At 48.9% G+C, this 19,693-nt stretch overlaps 1 protein-coding gene across 1 annotated transcript in view; it reads left to right on the forward strand.

The window, feature by feature from the left end:
- LOC311124374 (dynein axonemal assembly factor 9-like) overlaps positions 1 to 19,693 on the forward strand; it is a gene marked incomplete at its 5' end in the record, with an annotated part of 41,732 nt that overhangs the window by 11,512 nt on the left and 10,527 nt on the right. Inside the window, 5 exons of the mRNA XM_084198535.1 lie at positions 10,866 to 10,954; positions 11,353 to 11,487; positions 13,387 to 13,512; positions 17,090 to 17,263; positions 17,367 to 17,453. Of these exons, the coding sequence (XP_084054661.1) occupies positions 10,866 to 10,954; positions 11,353 to 11,487; positions 13,387 to 13,512; positions 17,090 to 17,263; positions 17,367 to 17,453 (611 nt within the window). The remainder of the gene's footprint in view (positions 1 to 10,865; positions 10,955 to 11,352; positions 11,488 to 13,386; positions 13,513 to 17,089; positions 17,264 to 17,366; positions 17,454 to 19,693) is intronic.

Genomic DNA, 19,693 nt, shown 5'->3' on the forward strand with positions numbered 1-19,693 from the left:
ACTGACAAGGTAACTAACCCTCTCACAGGACACACTGACAAGGTAACTAACCCTCTGGCAGGACAGACTGACAAGGTAACTAACCCTCTGGCAGGACAGACTGACAAGGTAACTAACCCTCTGGCAGGACAGACTGACAAGGTAACTAACCCTCTGGCAGGACACACTGACAAGGTAACTAACCCTCTCACAGGACACACTGACAAGGTAACTAACCCTCTGGCAGGACAGACTGACAAGGTAACTAACCCTCTGGCAGGACACACTGACAAGGTAACTAACCCTCTCACAGGACACACTGACAAGGTAACTAACCCTCTCACAGGACACACTGACAAGGTAACTAACCCTCTCACAGGACAGACTGACAAGGTAACTAACCCTCTCACAGGACACACTGACAAGGTAACTAACCCTCTGGCAGGACACACTGACAAGGTAACTAACCCTCTGGCAGGACACACTGACAAGGTAACTAACCCTCTCACAGGACAGACTGACAAGGTAACTAACGCTCTGGCAGGACAGACTGACAAGGTAACTAACCCTGTCACAGGACAGACTGACAAGGTAACTAACCCTCTCACAGGACACACTGACAAGGTAACTAACCCTCTCACAGGACAGACTGACAAGGTAACTAACCCTCTCACAGGACAGACTGACAAGGTAACTAACCCTCTGGCAGGACACACTGACAAGGTAACTAACCCTCTGGCAGGACACACTGACAAGGTAACTAACCCTCTCACAGGACAGACTGACAAGGTAACTAACCCTTTGGCAGGACACACTGACAAGGTAACTAACCCTCTCACAGGACAGACTGACAAGGTAACTAACCCTCTGGCAGGACACACTGACAAGGTAACTAACCCTCTGGCAGGACACACTGACAAGGTAACTAACCCTCTCACAGGACAGACTGACAAGGTAACTAACCCTTTGGCAGGACACACTGACAAGGTAACTAACCCTCTCACAGGACAGACTGACAAGGTAACTAACCCTCTCACAGGACACACTGACAAGGTAACTAACCCTCTCACAGGACACACTGACAAGGTAACTAACCCTCTCACAGGACAGACTGACAAGGTAACTAACCCTCTCACAGGACACACTGACAAGGTAACTAACCCTCTGGCAGGACACACTGACAAGGTAACTAACCCTCTGGCAGGACACACTGACAAGGTAACTAACCCTCTCACAGGACAGACTGACAAGGTAACTAACGCTCTGGCAGGACAGACTGACAAGGTAACTAACCCTGTCACAGGACAGACTGACAAGGTAACTAACCCTCTCACAGGACACACTGACAAGGTAACTAACCCTCTCACAGGACAGACTGACAAGGTAACTAACCCTCTCACAGGACAGACTGACAAGGTAACTAACCCTCTGGCAGGACACACTGACAAGGTAACTAACCCTCTGGCAGGACACACTGACAAGGTAACTAACCCTCTCACAGGACAGACTGACAAGGTAACTAACCCTTTGGCAGGACACACTGACAAGGTAACTAACCCTCTCACAGGACAGACTGACAAGGTAACTAACCCTCTGGCAGGACACACTGACAAGGTAACTAACCCTCTGGCAGGACACACTGACAAGGTAACTAACCCTCTCACAGGACAGACTGACAAGGTAACTAACCCTTTGGCAGGACACACTGACAAGGTAACTAACCCTCTCACAGGACAGACTGACAAGGTAACTAACCCTCTCACAGGACAGACTGACAAGGTAACTAACCCTCTCACAGGACACACTGACAAGGTAACTAACCCTCTGGCAGGACACACTGACAAGGTAACTAACCCTCTCACAGGACAGACTGACAAGGTAACTAACCCTCTGGCAGGACACAGTGACAGGGTAACTAACCCTCTGGCAGGACACACTGACAGGGTAACTAACCCTCTCACAGGACAGACTGACAAGGTAACTAACCCTCTCACAGGACAGACTGACAAGGTAACTAACCCTCTCACAGGACAGACTGACAAGGTAACTAACCCACTCACAGGACAGACTGACAAGGTAACTAACCCTCTGGCAGGACACACTGACAAGGTAACTAACCCTCTCACAGGACAGACTGACAGGGTAACTAACCCTCTCACAGGACAGACTGACAGGGTAACGAACCCTCTCACAGGACAGACTGACAAGGTAACTAACCCTCTTGCAGGACAGACTGACAAGGTAACTAACCCTCTGGCAGGACAGACTGACAAGGTAACTAACCCTCTCACAGGACAGACTGACAAGGTAACTAACCCTCTGGCAGGACACACTAACAAGGTAACTAACCCTCTCACAGGACAGACTGACAAGGTAACTAACCCTCTCACAGGACAGACTGACAAGGTAACTAACCTTCTGGCAGGACAGACTGACAAGGTAACTAACCCTCTGGCAGGACAGACTGACAAGGTAACTAACCCTCTCACAGGACAGACTGACAGGGTAACTAACCCTCTCACAGGATAGACTGACAAGGTAACTAACCCTCTCACAGGACAGACTGACAATGTAACTAACCCTGTCACAGGACAGACTGACAAGGTAACTAACCCTCTCACAGGACAGACTGACAATGTAACTAACCCTCTCACAGGACAGACTGACAAGGTAACTAACCCTCTCACAGGACAGACTGACAAGGTAACTAACCCTGTCACAGGACAGACTGACAAGGTAACTAACCCTCTCACAAGACAGACTGACAAGGTAACTAACCCTCTCACAGGACAGACTGACAGGGTAACTAACCCTGTCACAGGACAGACTGACAAGGTAACTAACCCTCTCACAGGACAGACTGACAAGGTAACTAACCCTCTCACAGGACAGACTGACAAGGTAACTAACCCTGTCACAGGACAGACTGACAAGGTAACTAACCCTCTCACAGGACAGACTGACAAGGTAACTAACCCTCTCACAGGACAGACTGACAAGGTAACTAACCCTGTCACAGGACAGACTGACAAGGTAACTAACCCTGTCACAGGACAGACTGACAAGGTAACTAACCCTCTCACAGGACACACTGACAAGGTAACTAACCCTGTCACAGGACAGACTGACAAGGTAACTAACCCTGTCACAGGACAGACTGACAGGGTAACTAACCCTGTCACAGGACAGACTGACAGGGTAACTAACCCTGTCACAGGACAGACTGACAAGGTAACTAACCCTCTGGCAGGACAGACTGACAGGGTAACTAACCCTCTGGCAGGACAGACTGACAAGGTAACTAACCCTCTCACAGGACAGACTGACAAGGTAACTAACCCTGTCACAGGACAGACTGACAGGGTAACTAACCCTGTCACAGGACAGACTGACAAGGTAACTAACCCTCTCACAGGACACACTGACAAGGTAACTAACCCTCTGGCAGGACAGACTGACAAGGTAACTAACCCTCTGGCAGGACAGACTGACAAGGTAACTAACCCTCTGGCAGGACAGACTGACAAGGTAACTAACCCTCTGGCAGGACACACTGACAAGGTAACTAACCCTCTCACAGGACACACTGACAAGGTAACTAACCCTCTGGCAGGACAGACTGACAAGGTAACTAACCCTCTGGCAGGACACACTGACAAGGTAACTAACCCTCTCACAGGACACACTGACAAGGTAACTAACCCTCTCACAGGACACACTGACAAGGTAACTAACCCTCTCACAGGACAGACTGACAAGGTAACTAACCCTCTCACAGGACACACTGACAAGGTAACTAACCCTCTGGCAGGACACACTGACAAGGTAACTAACCCTCTGGCAGGACACACTGACAAGGTAACTAACCCTCTCACAGGACAGACTGACAAGGTAACTAACGCTCTGGCAGGACAGACTGACAAGGTAACTAACCCTGTCACAGGACAGACTGACAAGGTAACTAACCCTCTCACAGGACACACTGACAAGGTAACTAACCCTCTCACAGGACAGACTGACAAGGTAACTAACCCTCTCACAGGACAGACTGACAAGGTAACTAACCCTCTGGCAGGACACACTGACAAGGTAACTAACCCTCTGGCAGGACACACTGACAAGGTAACTAACCCTCTCACAGGACAGACTGACAAGGTAACTAACCCTTTGGCAGGACACACTGACAAGGTAACTAACCCTCTCACAGGACAGACTGACAAGGTAACTAACCCTCTGGCAGGACACACTGACAAGGTAACTAACCCTCTGGCAGGACACACTGACAAGGTAACTAACCCTCTCACAGGACAGACTGACAAGGTAACTAACCCTTTGGCAGGACACACTGACAAGGTAACTAACCCTCTCACAGGACAGACTGACAAGGTAACTAACCCTCTCACAGGACACACTGACAAGGTAACTAACCCTCTCACAGGACACACTGACAAGGTAACTAACCCTCTCACAGGACAGACTGACAAGGTAACTAACCCTCTCACAGGACACACTGACAAGGTAACTAACCCTCTGGCAGGACACACTGACAAGGTAACTAACCCTCTGGCAGGACACACTGACAAGGTAACTAACCCTCTCACAGGACAGACTGACAAGGTAACTAACGCTCTGGCAGGACAGACTGACAAGGTAACTAACCCTGTCACAGGACAGACTGACAAGGTAACTAACCCTCTCACAGGACACACTGACAAGGTAACTAACCCTCTCACAGGACAGACTGACAAGGTAACTAACCCTCTCACAGGACAGACTGACAAGGTAACTAACCCTCTGGCAGGACACACTGACAAGGTAACTAACCCTCTGGCAGGACACACTGACAAGGTAACTAACCCTCTCACAGGACAGACTGACAAGGTAACTAACCCTTTGGCAGGACACACTGACAAGGTAACTAACCCTCTCACAGGACAGACTGACAAGGTAACTAACCCTCTGGCAGGACACACTGACAAGGTAACTAACCCTCTGGCAGGACACACTGACAAGGTAACTAACCCTCTCACAGGACAGACTGACAAGGTAACTAACCCTTTGGCAGGACACACTGACAAGGTAACTAACCCTCTCACAGGACAGACTGACAAGGTAACTAACCCTCTCACAGGACAGACTGACAAGGTAACTAACCCTCTCACAGGACACACTGACAAGGTAACTAACCCTCTGGCAGGACACACTGACAAGGTAACTAACCCTCTCACAGGACAGACTGACAAGGTAACTAACCCTCTGGCAGGACACAGTGACAGGGTAACTAACCCTCTGGCAGGACACACTGACAGGGTAACTAACCCTCTCACAGGACAGACTGACAAGGTAACTAACCCTCTCACAGGACAGACTGACAAGGTAACTAACCCTCTCACAGGACAGACTGACAAGGTAACTAACCCACTCACAGGACAGACTGACAAGGTAACTAACCCTCTGGCAGGACACACTGACAAGGTAACTAACCCTCTCACAGGACAGACTGACAGGGTAACTAACCCTCTCACAGGACAGACTGACAGGGTAACGAACCCTCTCACAGGACAGACTGACAAGGTAACTAACCCTCTTGCAGGACAGACTGACAAGGTAACTAACCCTCTGGCAGGACAGACTGACAAGGTAACTAACCCTCTCACAGGACAGACTGACAAGGTAACTAACCCTCTGGCAGGACACACTAACAAGGTAACTAACCCTCTCACAGGACAGACTGACAAGGTAACTAACCCTCTCACAGGACAGACTGACAAGGTAACTAACCTTCTGGCAGGACAGACTGACAAGGTAACTAACCCTCTGGCAGGACAGACTGACAAGGTAACTAACCCTCTCACAGGACAGACTGACAGGGTAACTAACCCTCTCACAGGATAGACTGACAAGGTAACTAACCCTCTCACAGGACAGACTGACAATGTAACTAACCCTGTCACAGGACAGACTGACAAGGTAACTAACCCTCTCACAGGACAGACTGACAATGTAACTAACCCTCTCACAGGACAGACTGACAAGGTAACTAACCCTCTCACAGGACAGACTGACAAGGTAACTAACCCTGTCACAGGACAGACTGACAAGGTAACTAACCCTCTCACAAGACAGACTGACAAGGTAACTAACCCTCTCACAGGACAGACTGACAGGGTAACTAACCCTGTCACAGGACAGACTGACAAGGTAACTAACCCTCTCACAGGACAGACTGACAAGGTAACTAACCCTCTCACAGGACAGACTGACAAGGTAACTAACCCTGTCACAGGACAGACTGACAAGGTAACTAACCCTCTCACAGGACAGACTGACAAGGTAACTAACCCTCTCACAGGACAGACTGACAAGGTAACTAACCCTGTCACAGGACAGACTGACAAGGTAACTAACCCTGTCACAGGACAGACTGACAAGGTAACTAACCCTCTCACAGGACACACTGACAAGGTAACTAACCCTGTCACAGGACAGACTGACAAGGTAACTAACCCTGTCACAGGACAGACTGACAGGGTAACTAACCCTGTCACAGGACAGACTGACAGGGTAACTAACCCTGTCACAGGACAGACTGACAAGGTAACTAACCCTCTGGCAGGACAGACTGACAGGGTAACTAACCCTCTGGCAGGACAGACTGACAAGGTAACTAACCCTCTCACAGGACAGACTGACAAGGTAACTAACCCTGTCACAGGACAGACTGACAGGGTAACTAACCCTGTCACAGGACAGACTGACAAGGTAACTAACCCTCTGGCAGGACAGACTGACAAGGTAACTAACCCTCTCACAGGACAGACTGACAGGGTAACTAACCCTGTCACAGGACAGACTGACAGGGTAACTAACCCTGTCACAGGACAGACTGACAAGGTAACTAACCCTCTGGCAGGACAGACTGACAAGGTAACTAACCCTCTCGCAGGACAGACTGACAAGGTAACTAACCCTCTCACAGGACACACTGACAAGGTAACTAACCCTCTGGCAGGACAGACTGACAAGGTAACTAACCCTCTCACAGGACAGACTGACAAGGTAACTAACCCTCTCACAGGACAGACTGACAAGGTAACTAACCCTGTCACAGGACAGACTGACAAGGTAACTAACCCTGTCACAGGACAGACTGACAGGGTAACTAACCCTCTGGCAGGACAGACTGACAAGGTAACTAACCCTGTCACAGGACAGACTGACAAGGTAACTAACCCTGTCACAGGACAGACTGACAGGGTAACTAACCCTCTGGCAGGACAGACTGACAAGGTAACTAACCCTCTGGCAGGACAGACTGACAAGGTAACTAACCCTCTCACAGGACATACTGACAAGGTAACTAACCCTCTGGCAGGACAGACTGACAGGGTAACTAACCCTCTGGCAGGACAGACTGACAGGGTAACTAACCCTCTCACAGGACAGACTGACAGGGTAACTAACCCTCTGGCAGGACAGACTGACAGGGTAACTAACCCTCTCACAGGACAGACTGACAGGGTAACTAACCCTGTCACAGGACAGACTGACAGGGTAACTAACCCTCTCACAGGACAGACTGACAGGGTAACTAACCCTCTCACAGGACAGACTGACAAGGTAACTAACCCTCTCACAGGACAGACTGACAAGGTAACTAACCCTCTCACAGGACAGACTGACAAGGTAACTAACCCTGTCACAGGACAGACTGACAAGGTAACTAACCCTGTCACAGGACAGACTGACAAGGTAACTAACCCTCTCACAGGACAGACTGACAAGGTAACTAACCCTCTCACAGGACAGACTGACAAGGTAACTAACCCTCTGGCAGGACAGACTGACAGGGTAACTAACCCTGTCACAGGACAGACTGACAGGGTAACTAACCCTCTCACAGGACAGACTGACAAGGTAACTAACCCTCTCACAGGACAGACTGACAAGGTAACTAACCCTCTCACAGGACAGACTGACAAGGTAACTAACCCTCTTGCAGGACAGACTGACAAGGTAACTAACCCTCTGGCAGGACAGACTGACAAGGTAACTCACCCTCTCACAGGACAGACTGACAAGGTAACTAACCCTCTGGCAGGACACACTAACAAGGTAACTAACCCTCTCACAGGACAGACTGACAAGGTAACTAACCCTCTGGCAGGACACACTGACAAGGTAACTAACCCTCTCACAGGACAGACTGACAGGGTAACTAACCCTCTCACAGGACAGACTGACAGGGTAACTAACCCTCTCACAGGACAGACTGACGAGGTAACTAACCCTCTCACAGGACAGACTGACAAGGTAACTAACCCTCTCACAGGACACACTGACAAGGTAACTAACCCTCTGGCAGGACACACTGACAAGGTAACTAACCCTCTCACAGGACAGACTGACAGGGTAACTAACCCTCTCACAGGACAGACTGACAAGGTAACTAACCATCTCACAGGACAGACTGACAAGGTAACTAACCCTCTCACAGGACAGACTGACAAGGTAACTAACCCTCTTGCAGGACAGACTGACAAGGTAACTAACCCTCTGGCAGGACAGACTGACAAGGTAACTAACCCTCTCACAGGACAGACTGACAAGGTAACTAACCCTCTGGCAGGACACACTAACAAGGTAACTAACCCTCTCACAGGACAGACTGACAAGGTAACTAACCCTCTCACAGGACAGACTGACAAGGTAACTAACCTTCTGGCAGGACAGACTGACAAGGTAACTAACCCTCTGGCAGGACAGACTGACAAGGTAACTAACCCTCTCACAGGACAGACTGACAGGGTAACTAACCCTCTCACAGGATAGACTGACAAGGTAACTAACCCTCTCACAGGACAGACTGACAATGTAACTAACCCTGTCACAGGACAGACTGACAAGGTAACTAACCCTCTCACAGGACAGACTGACAATGTAACTAACCCTCTCACAGGACAGACTGACAAGGTAACTAACCCTCTCACAGGACAGACTGACAAGGTAACTAACCCTGTCACAGGACAGACTGACAAGGTAACTAACCCTCTCACAGGACAGACTGACAAGGTAACTAACCCTCTCACAGGACAGACTGACAGGGTAACTAACCCTGTCACAGGACAGACTGACAAGGTAACTAACCCTCTCACAGGACAGACTGACAAGGTAACTAACCCTCTCACAGGACAGACTGACAAGGTAACTAACCCTGTCACAGGACAGACTGACAAGGTAACTAACCCTCTCACAGGACAGACTGACAAGGTAACTAACCCTCTCACAGGACAGACTGACAAGGTAACTAACCCTGTCACAGGACAGACTGACAAGGTAACTAACCCTGTCACAGGACAGACTGACAAGGTAACTAACCCTCTCACAGGACACACTGACAAGGTAACTAACCCTGTCACAGGACAGACTGACAAGGTAACTAACCCTGTCACAGGACAGACTGACAGGGTAACTAACCCTGTCACAGGACAGACTGACAGGGTAACTAACCCTGTCACAGGACAGACTGACAAGGTAACTAACCCTCTGGCAGGACAGACTGACAGGGTAACTAACCCTCTGGCAGGACAGACTGACAAGGTAACTAACCCTCTCACAGGACAGACTGACAAGGTAACTAACCCTGTCACAGGACAGACTGACAGGGTAACTAACCCTGTCACAGGACAGACTGACAAGGTAACTAACCCTCTGGCAGGACAGACTGACAAGGTAACTAACCCTCTCACAGGACAGACTGACAGGGTAACTAACCCTGTCACAGGACAGACTGACAGGGTAACTAACCCTGTCACAGGACAGACTGACAAGGTAACTAACCCTCTGGCAGGACAGACTGACAAGGTAACTAACCCTCTCACAGGACAGACTGACAAGGTAACTAACCCTCTCACAGGACACACTGACAAGGTAACTAACCCTCTGGCAGGACAGACTGACAAGGTAACTAACCCTCTCACAGGACAGACTGACAAGGTAACTAACCCTCTCACAGGACAGACTGACAAGGTAACTAACCCTGTCACAGGACAGACTGACAAGGTAACTAACCCTGTCACAGGACAGACTGACAGGGTAACTAACCCTCTGGCAGGACAGACTGACAAGGTAACTAACCCTGTCACAGGACAGACTGAAAAGGTAACTAACCCTGTCACAGGACAGACTGACAGGGTAACTAACCCTCTGGCAGGACAGACTGACAAGGTAACTAACCCTCTCACAGGACATACTGACAAGGTAACTAACCCTCTGGCAGGACAGACTGACAGGGTAACTAACCCTCTGGCAGGACAGACTGACAGGGTAACTAACCCTCTCACAGGACAGACTGACAGGGTAACTAACCCTCTGGCAGGACAGACTGACAGGGTAACTAACCCTCTCACAGGACAGACTGACAGGGTAACTAACCCTGTCACAGGACAGACTGACAGGGTAACTAACCCTCTCACAGGACAGACTGACAGGGTAACTAACCCTCTCACAGGACAGACTGACAAGGTAACTAACCCTCTCACAGGACAGACTGACAAGGTAACTAACCCTCTCACAGGACAGACTGACAAGGTAACTAACCCTGTCACAGGACAGACTGACAAGGTAACTAACCCTGTCACAGGACAGACTGACAAGGTAACTAACCCTCTCACAGGACAGACTGACAAGGTAACTAACCCTCTGGCAGGACAGACTGACAGGGTAACTAACCCTGTCACAGGACAGACTGACAGGGTAACTAACCCTCTCACAGGACAGACTGACAAGGTAACTAACTTAGATGACTATTCTTCGCAGCTCCCACTACTTCCCAGTGTGTTGATTGTCCAGGAGACTGATGTACCTGTGTGTTTGTATGATAACAGGTGGTTATAACCATCATCTCTGGACTACCAGGCAGCCACAAGAACAGACTGGCTAACTTCCTGGTCCAGCTGAATAGAGAAGGAGGAAGGTGAGACAAGTCAATAGGAACTATGACCCTGACCCACTGTACAGTATGTGGCTGACTGTGGTGTTTGAACTATGACCCTGACCCACTGTACAGTATGTGGCTGACTGTGGTGTTTGAACTATGACCCTGACCCACTGTACAGTATGTGTCTGACTGTGGTGTTTGAACTATGACCCTGACCCACTGTACAGTATGTGGCTGACTGTGGTGTTTGAACTATGACCCTGACCCACTGGACAGTATGTGGCTGACTGTGGTGTTTGAACTATGACCCTGACCCACTGTGGTGTTTCTAGCTGTGTGTGTGTATATTCAACCAGGTGGGTTGTCTACTGATCAGGTCCAGACAGCAGTGATGGTGTCTAACTAGTGTTTCTCCTGTGTGTGTTGATGTGTAGGTGGGTGGTATACCATCCAGAACCAGACAGCAGTGATGGTGTCTCCACCTCCCACCTGCAGCGCTACCTGTCCTGCTTCCTGGAGACTCAGAGAGCACCTGGAGGGAAACCCCGACTACTGCTGCTCACTCCTGGGTATGTCCACATTAAGCTGTGTACCGGTGTCTGAGATCATAATGTCCCATGTAGCTTACAAAAGACAAGTCAACCAGCCAGACAGACCCTCCATCAGCTGCTGGTGTCACTGTTTAAGTCTGTGTAGATGTATTAAACGTGGTCCAGGCGGTGCTGTCCCACTGTTTAAGTCTGTGTAGATGTATTAAACGTAGTCCAGGCGGTGCTGTCCCACTGTTTAAGTCTGTGTAGATGTATTAAACGTGGTCCAGGCGGTGCTGTCCCACTGTTTAAGTCTGTGTAGATGTATTAAATGTGGTCCAGGCGGTGCTGTCCCACTGTTTAAGTCTGTGTAGATGTATTAAACGTGGTCCAGGCGGTGCTGTCCCACTGTTTAAGTCTGTGTAGATGTATTAAACGTGGTCCAGGCGGTGCTGTCCCACTGTTTAAGTCTGTGTAGATGTATTAAACGTAGTCCAGGCGGTGCTGTCCCACTGTTTAAGTCTGTGTAGATGTATTAAACGTAGTCCAGGCGGTGCTGTCCCACTGTTTAAGTCTGTGTAGATGTATTAAACGTGGTCCAGGCGGTGCTGTCCCACTGTTTAAGTCTGTGTAGATGTATTAAACGTAGTCCAGGCGGTGCTGTCCCACTGTTTAAGTCTGTGTAGATGTATTAAACGTAGTCCAGGCGGTGCTGTCCCACTGTTTAAGTCTGTGTAGATGTATTAAACGTGGTCCAGGCGGTGCTGTCCCACTGTTTAAGTCTGTGTAGATGTATTAAACGTGGTCCAGGCGGTGCTGTCCCACTGTTTAAGTCTGTGTAGATGTATTAAACGTAGTCCAGGCGGTGCTGTCCCACTGTTTAAGTCTGTGTAGATGTATTAAACGTGGTCCAGGCGGTGCTGTCCCACTGTTTAAGTCTGTGTAGATGTATTAAACGTGGTCCAGGCGGTGCTGTCCCACTGTTTAAGTCTGTGTAGATGTATTAAACGTGGTCCAGGCGGTGCTGTCCCACTGTTTAAGTCTGTGTAGATGTATTAAACGTAGTCCAGGCGGTGCTGTCCCACTGTTTAAGTCTGTGTAGATGTATTAAACGTGGTCCAGGCGGTGCTGTCCCACTGTTTAAGTCTGTGTTGATGTATTAAACGTAGTCCAGGCGGTGCTGTCCCACTGTTTAAGTCTGTGTAGATGTATTAAACGTAGTCCAGGCGGTGCTGTCCCACTGTTTAAGTCTGTGTAGATGTATTAAACGTGGTCCAGGCGGTGCTGTCCCACTGTTTAAGTCTGTGTAGATGTATTAAATGTGGTCCAGGCGGTGCTGTCCCACTGTTTAAGTCTGTGTAGATGTATTAAACGTAGTCCAGGCGGTGCTGTCCCACTGTTTAAGTCTGTGTAGATGTATTAAACGTGGTCCAGGCGGTGCTGTCCCACTGTTTAAGTCTGTGTAGATGTATTAAACGTAGTCCAGGCGGTGCTGTCCCACTGTTTAAGTCTGTGTAGATGTATTAAACGTAGTCCAGGCGGTGCTGTCCCACTGTTTAAGTCTGTGTAGATGCATTAAATGTGGTCCAGGCGGTGCTGTCCCACTGTTTAAGTCTGTGTAGATGTATTAAACGTGGTAGTATACACCCGGCTTAACCCTGACTATGTCTCTGTCTCTATCTGTATACACCCGGCTTAACCCTGACTATCTCTCTGTCTCTATCTGTATACACCCGGCTTAACCCTGACTATCTCTCTGTCTCTATCTGTATACACCCGGCTTAACCCTGACTATCTCTCTGTCTCTATCTGTATACACCCGGCTTAACCCTGACTATCTCTCTGTCTCTATCTGTATACACCCGGCTTAACCCTGACTATCTCTCTGTCTCTATCTGTATACACCCGGCTTAACCCTGACTATCTCTCTGTCTCTAGATGTACAGATGTGTTAGACGTGGTCCAGGCGGTGCTGTCCCATCCAGACGCTGTGGTCCAGGCCTGTTTCACCATCGGGGCGGTCACAGCCTGCGTGAACCCTCTCAGCTCATACATGGAACACAGGTCAGCACACCTTTCACTGGTCACACCTAGGGCTGTGGTGGTCACACCTAGGGCTGTGGTGGTCACACCTAGGGCTGTGGTGGTCAGCACACCTTTCACTGGTCACACCTAGAGCTGTGGCGGTCAGCACACCTTTCACTGGTAACACCTAGGGCTGTGGCGGTCACGAAACTTCGTCAGCCGGTGATTGTCAAGCAAATAACTGTCGGTCTCACGGTAATTTACCGTTAATTAACAAACACATTTAGCATCTCCTGGCTTCCACACATAGCCTACAAGCCACTGATGCAGACCTTTGGAACATCTACATTTTAAAAAGTCTAATAAATCCATGTAATATAGCCTACACCTTCACAATAAATCCATTATTTATTTTAGACAGGTCTAAAGAAACATGATATGAAGAAAATGCAGTCTATTTCAGAAGAACAGAATAGCATCCTCTGAGTTGTCCTTATGTTAGGCCCTGATCTGGCCATGCCATATGGCTGTGGGCTACACTAGTTCATTTAGCAGACAAGATTAGCTTAGAATTCCATGGCATTATTTTATATTATTTTATAGTATGAAGAATAGAATTGAACAAAGCTGAATAAAATAGAAAGGATATTTTCTCCAAACGATTTGAGGGATTGTGCACAGGCGGCTATTCTGTGTTGAGCGGTTAACAAAGAAACAGGTCCTCCTATATGCTTAATTTAGAGTTATTCATGTAACTTTAGTTGTTCTACATGTTTTGATTTTTAATACATTGTAAGGCTGCATGTTGCGACTAATGATGATTTTAAAAAAGTTGCTTGAAAGGCATGAGCTAGCTCTGCTTTGTTTTTTGGCGCAGGCTGTACACACGGTCGTGACGTGACTTACTTTAATGTATGACTGTTATTTATTGAATCACCGAACTATGTTAAATTATCACTTGATTGAATTAATCAGTTAACAATTAACTCATTAGGAATTTGGGGCACCACGGAATAAGTTGTTTAATGAGTTACCATCTCCCGAATTAAACTCTTAGAAGATATGTTATATATCGATAACAGTCACTTGTCACATAATTGATGGTAGCCAGTAGTTTTTAACTGTAATGCTGTTGATTGGTGACGATGACATGAACATGAGTTGGTGTTGACGTCCATACAGGCGTTATACTCTGATTTTTACCTCAACATAGTGTGAAATACAGTTAATACTTTACTTTACACCAAGCGTCATAACCTGTTACAATAGGGTCATAACACTGTCATGACACCTGCTGTGACATATTGCCTCATTTTACGGCTGGTTATGACACCTACATAAGAGTGTAAATCCCATATGACACTATGACACTGTCAAGAAGCATTATGACCATCTTAATCATATGAGCCAGATAGGTCTATCACCTACAGGCCTTTACATCAGTCATCAGTCAGAAAGAGGGTGTCTTGTCCTGCTCCTGAAATCTGCTCCTGCATTCATCCCAGTCATCAGCAACAGAGCATCGGGGTCGGTGCATGTCTGACATCAATGTGTGATTTATAATGATAATTTTAATATGGTCAATAAAAAAATATGAAGTAAACATACTGTTGACAAGTAGGCTATGGTGTAATGGAATGGTTTGCCCTGTGTGGTAGGTTTGGTGGTGTTATGTAGGTGTCATAACCAGCCATAAAATAACGCAATACACTACATGGCCAAAGGTATGTGGACACCTGCTCGTCGAACATCTCATTCCAAAATCATGGGCTTTAATATGGAGTTGGTCCCCCCTTTGCTGCTATAACAGCCTCCACTCTTCTGGGAAGGCTTTCCACTAGATGTTGGAACATTGCTGCAGGGACTTGCTTCCATTCAGCCACAAGAGCATTAGTGAGGTCTGGCACTTATGTTGGGCGATTAGGCCTGGCTCACAGTGGACGTTCCAATTCCTCCTAAAGGTGTTCGATGGGGTTACATTTACATTTTACATTTTAGTCATTTAGCAGACGCTCTTATCCAGAGCGACTTACAGAAGCAATTAGGGTTAAGTGCCTTGCTCAAGGGCACATCGACAGATTTTTCACCTAGTCGGCTCAGGGATTAGAACCTGCAACCTTTCGGTTACTGGCACAACGCTCTTACCCACTAAGCTACCTGCTCTGTGCAGGCCAGTCAAGTTCTTCCACACCGATCTCGACAAACCATTTCTGTATGGACCTCGCTTTGTGCATGGGGGCATTGTCATGCTGAAACAGGAAAGGGCCTTCCCCAAACTGTTGCCACAATGTTGGAAGCACAGAATCATCTAGAATGTCATTGTATGCTGTAGCGTTAAGATTTCCCTTCACTGGAACTAAGGGGCCTAGCCCGAACCATGAAAAACAGCCCCAGACCATTATTCCTCCTCCATCAAACTTTACAGTTGGCACTATGCATTCGGGCAGGTAGCGTTCTCCTGGCATCCACCAAACCCAGATTAGTCCGCCAGACTGCCAGATGGTGAAGTGTGATTCATCACTCCAGAGAACGCGTTTCCACTGCTCCAGAGTCCAATGGCGGCGAGCTTTACACCACTCCAGCTGGCGCTTGGCCATGGAAACCCATTTCATGAAGCTCCCGACCAACAGTTCTTGTTTTGCTTCCAGAGGCAGTTTGGAACTCGGTAATGAGTGCTGCAACCGAGGACAGACTATTTTTACGCGCTACGTGCTTCAGCACTCGGCGGTCCCGTTCTGTGAGCTTGTGTGGCCTACCACTTCACGGCTGAGCCGTTGTTGCTCCTAGACGTTTCCACTTCACAATAACAGCACTTACAGTTGACCGGGGCAGCTCTAGCATGGCAGAAATTTGACAAACTGACTTGTTGGAAAGGTGGCATCCTATGACGGTGCCACGTTGAAAGTCACTGAGCTCTTCAGTAAGGCCATTCTACTGCCAATGTTTGTCTATGGAGATTGCATGGCTGTGTGCTTGATTTTATACACCTGTCAGCAATGGGTGTGGCTGAAATATCAAAATCCACTAAATTGAAGGGGTGTCCACATACTTTTGTGTATATAGTGTATGTCACAACAGGTGTACATATATGGGTCATGACAGTGTTACGATATATGACATGGTTATGACTGTGTTATGATATGACATGGTTATGACTGTGTCAAGTAAAGTGTTACCGGAATACACATGTAAGCAATAGCATAAATGGAGACTCATTTTGCTGGGGGCAATGAGGAGACTCACGGCCTTTTCCCCCACCCGTTTCCATGGCACCTTTTACCCCACCCGTTTCCATGGCAATTCCATTGTTTCAGTCGAGGTCCATTGACCTCTTAACCATATCTATGTTAACTGATGTGGCTCATGCAATGGAATGGAATTTTTTTAATGTCAATTGAGTTGATTCAACAAATCACAGCACAGATTGATGGGTAAACTTCCTGTTTTGCTTCTATGGGTACAATCGCAATGGCCGCCAGTCCACCCATTATGCCATCATTGACTTAAATGGGGACGTCCGTTCTCTTTTTATGGGGCTAACTGGGTGTGATTAGCCTAATGCTGAACTAAACCCATCTGTACCATAACTGATGGATATCTGATTCTACCTGTATAGGTTTGTCTTCCCTAAGCTGGTGGAGCAGTGCAGCCAAGGTATAGTGAGTACAGTCGTCTTCACTGGACTGACAGCAGACCAGAAGAACCCTCTCCTCCAAAGTGTACAACAGCTGATCCGGTCAGCCAATCCCAACGCTGTCTTTGTCCTGGCAGAGAGAGGAGCTGTTACCAGGTAGATTAGCCTGATGGAGTCTTACCTAATTTCTATCTGAATCTGAAGTCTTTCAGTGATTCTCATGGTTCCTTGTGTAACAGTGCATCATTCCCTTCTATAGGAATGAGGATGTGAAGATGATTATGTCTGAGAGCAGCTTCTCTGAGGCTCAGATGATGAGAGCCCGTTACCTGCTCTACCCTGGCTGGTAAGATGATCTCTCCCTCTCTCCTTCTCTCCTCTCCCTCTCTCCTTCCCCTCTATCTATCCTCTTCTTCTCTCCTCTCTCTCTCCTTCCCCTCTATCTCTCCTCTCCTTCTCTCCTCTCTCCTTCCCCTCTATCTATCCTCTACTTCTCTCCTCTCCCTCTCTCCTTCCCCTATATCTATCCTCTTCTTCTCTCCTCTCTCTCTCTCTCCTTCCCCTCTATCTCTCCTCTCCCTCTCTCATCTCCCTCTCTCCTTCCCCTCTATCTCTCCTCTCCCTCTCTCCTCTCCCTCTCTCCTTCCCCTCTAACTCTCCTCTCCCTCTCTCCCTCTCTCCTCTCCCTCTCTCCTTCCCCTCTATCTCTCCTCTCCCTCTCTCCTCTCCCTCTCTCCTTCCCCTCTATCTCTCCTCTCCCTCTCTCCTCTCCCTCTCTCCTTCCCCTCTAACTCTCCTCTCCCTCTCTCCCTCTCTCCTCTCCCTCTCTCCTTCCCCTCTATCTCTCCTTCCCCTCTATCTCTCCTCTCCCTCTCTCCTCTCCTTCTCTCCTCTCCCTCTCTCCCTCTCTCCTCTCCCTCTCTCCTTCCCCTCTAACTCTCCTCTCCCTCTCTCCCTCTCTCCTTCCCCTCTATCTCTCCTCTCCCTCTCTCCTCTCCTTCTCTCCTCTCCCTCTCTCCCTCTCTCCTCTCCCTCTCTCCTTCCCCTCTATCTACCCTCTCCCTCTCTCCTCTCCCTCTCTCCTTCCCCTCTAACTCTCCTCTCCCTCTCTCCCTCTATCTCTCCTCTCCCTCTCTCCTCTCCTTCTCTCCTCTCCCTCTCTCCCTCCCTCCTCTCCCTCTCTCCTTCCCCTCTATCTACCCTCTCTCCTCTCCCTCCCTCCTCCAGCTCTAGCTCTCCTCTCCCTCTCTCCCTCTCTCCTCTCCCTCTCTCCTTCCCCTCTATCTCTCCTCTCCCTCTCTCCTCTCCTTCTCTCCTCTCCCTCTCTCCCTCTCTCCTCTCCCTCTCTCCCTCCCCTCTATCTACTCTCTCCTCTCCCTCTCTCCTTCCCCTCTAACTCTCCTCTCCCTCTCTCCCTCTCTCCCTCTCTCCTCTCCCTCTCTCCTTCCCCTCTATCTCTCCTCTCCCTCTCTCCTCTCCTTCTCTCCTCTCCCTCTCTCCCTCTCCCTCTCTCCTTCCCCTCTATCTACCCTCTCCCTCTCTCCTCTCCCTCCCTCCTCCAGCTCTAGCTCTCCTCTCCCTCTCTCCCTCTCTCCTCTCCCTCTCTCCTTCCCCTCTATCTCTCCTCTCCCTCTCTCCTCTCCTTCTCTCCTCTCCCTCTCTCCCTCTCTCCTCTCCCTCTCTCCTTCCCCTCTATCTACCCTCTCCCTCTCTCCTCTCCCTCTCTCCTTCCCCTCTAACTCTCCTCTCCCTCTCTCCCTCTCTCCTCTCCCTCTCTCCTTCCCCTCTATCTCTCCTCTCCCTCTCTCCTCCAGCTCTCTCCTCCAGCTCTAGCTCTCCTCTCCCTCTCTCCCTCTCTCCTCTCCCTCTCTCCTCTCCCTCTCTCCTCTCCCTCTCTCCTTCCCCTCTATCTACCCTCTCCCTCATTCCTCTCCCTCTCTCCTCTCCCTCTCTCTTCTCCCTCTCATACATTATTTACGTAAGTATTCAGATGCTTTGCTATGAGACTTGAATTTGAGCTCAGGTGCATCCTGTTTCCATTGATCATCCTTGAGATGTTTCTACAACTTGATTGGAGTCCATCTGTGGTAAATTCAATTGATTGGACATGATTTGGAAAGGCACACACCTGTCTATATAAGGTCCCATAGTTGACAGTGCATGTCAGAGCAAAAATCAAGCCATGAGGTCGAAGGAATTGTCCGTAGAGCTCCGAGACAAGATTGTGTCGAGGCACAGATCTGGGGAAGGGTACCAAAACATGTCTGCAGCATTGAACATAGTGGCCTCCATCATTCTTAAATGGAAGAAGTTTGGAACCACCAAGACTCTTCCTAGAGCTGGCTGCCCGGCCAAACTGAGCAATCGGGGGAGAAGGGCCTTGGTCAGGGAGGTGACCCGATGGTCACTCTGACAGAGCTCCAGAGTTCCTCTGTGGAGATGGGAGAACCTTCCAGAAGGACAAGCATCTCTGCAGCACTCCACCAATCAGGCCTTTATGGTAGAGTGGCCAGACGGAAGTCACTCCTCAGTAAAAGGCACATGACAGCCCGCTTGGAGTTTGCCAAAAGGCACCTAAAGACTCTC

The sequence above is a fragment of the Coregonus lavaretus genome, assembly GCF_964263955.1.
Source record: "Coregonus lavaretus genome assembly, contig: HAP1_SCAFFOLD_517, whole genome shotgun sequence".
Lineage (NCBI taxonomy): Eukaryota > Metazoa > Chordata > Actinopteri > Salmoniformes > Salmonidae > Coregonus > Coregonus lavaretus.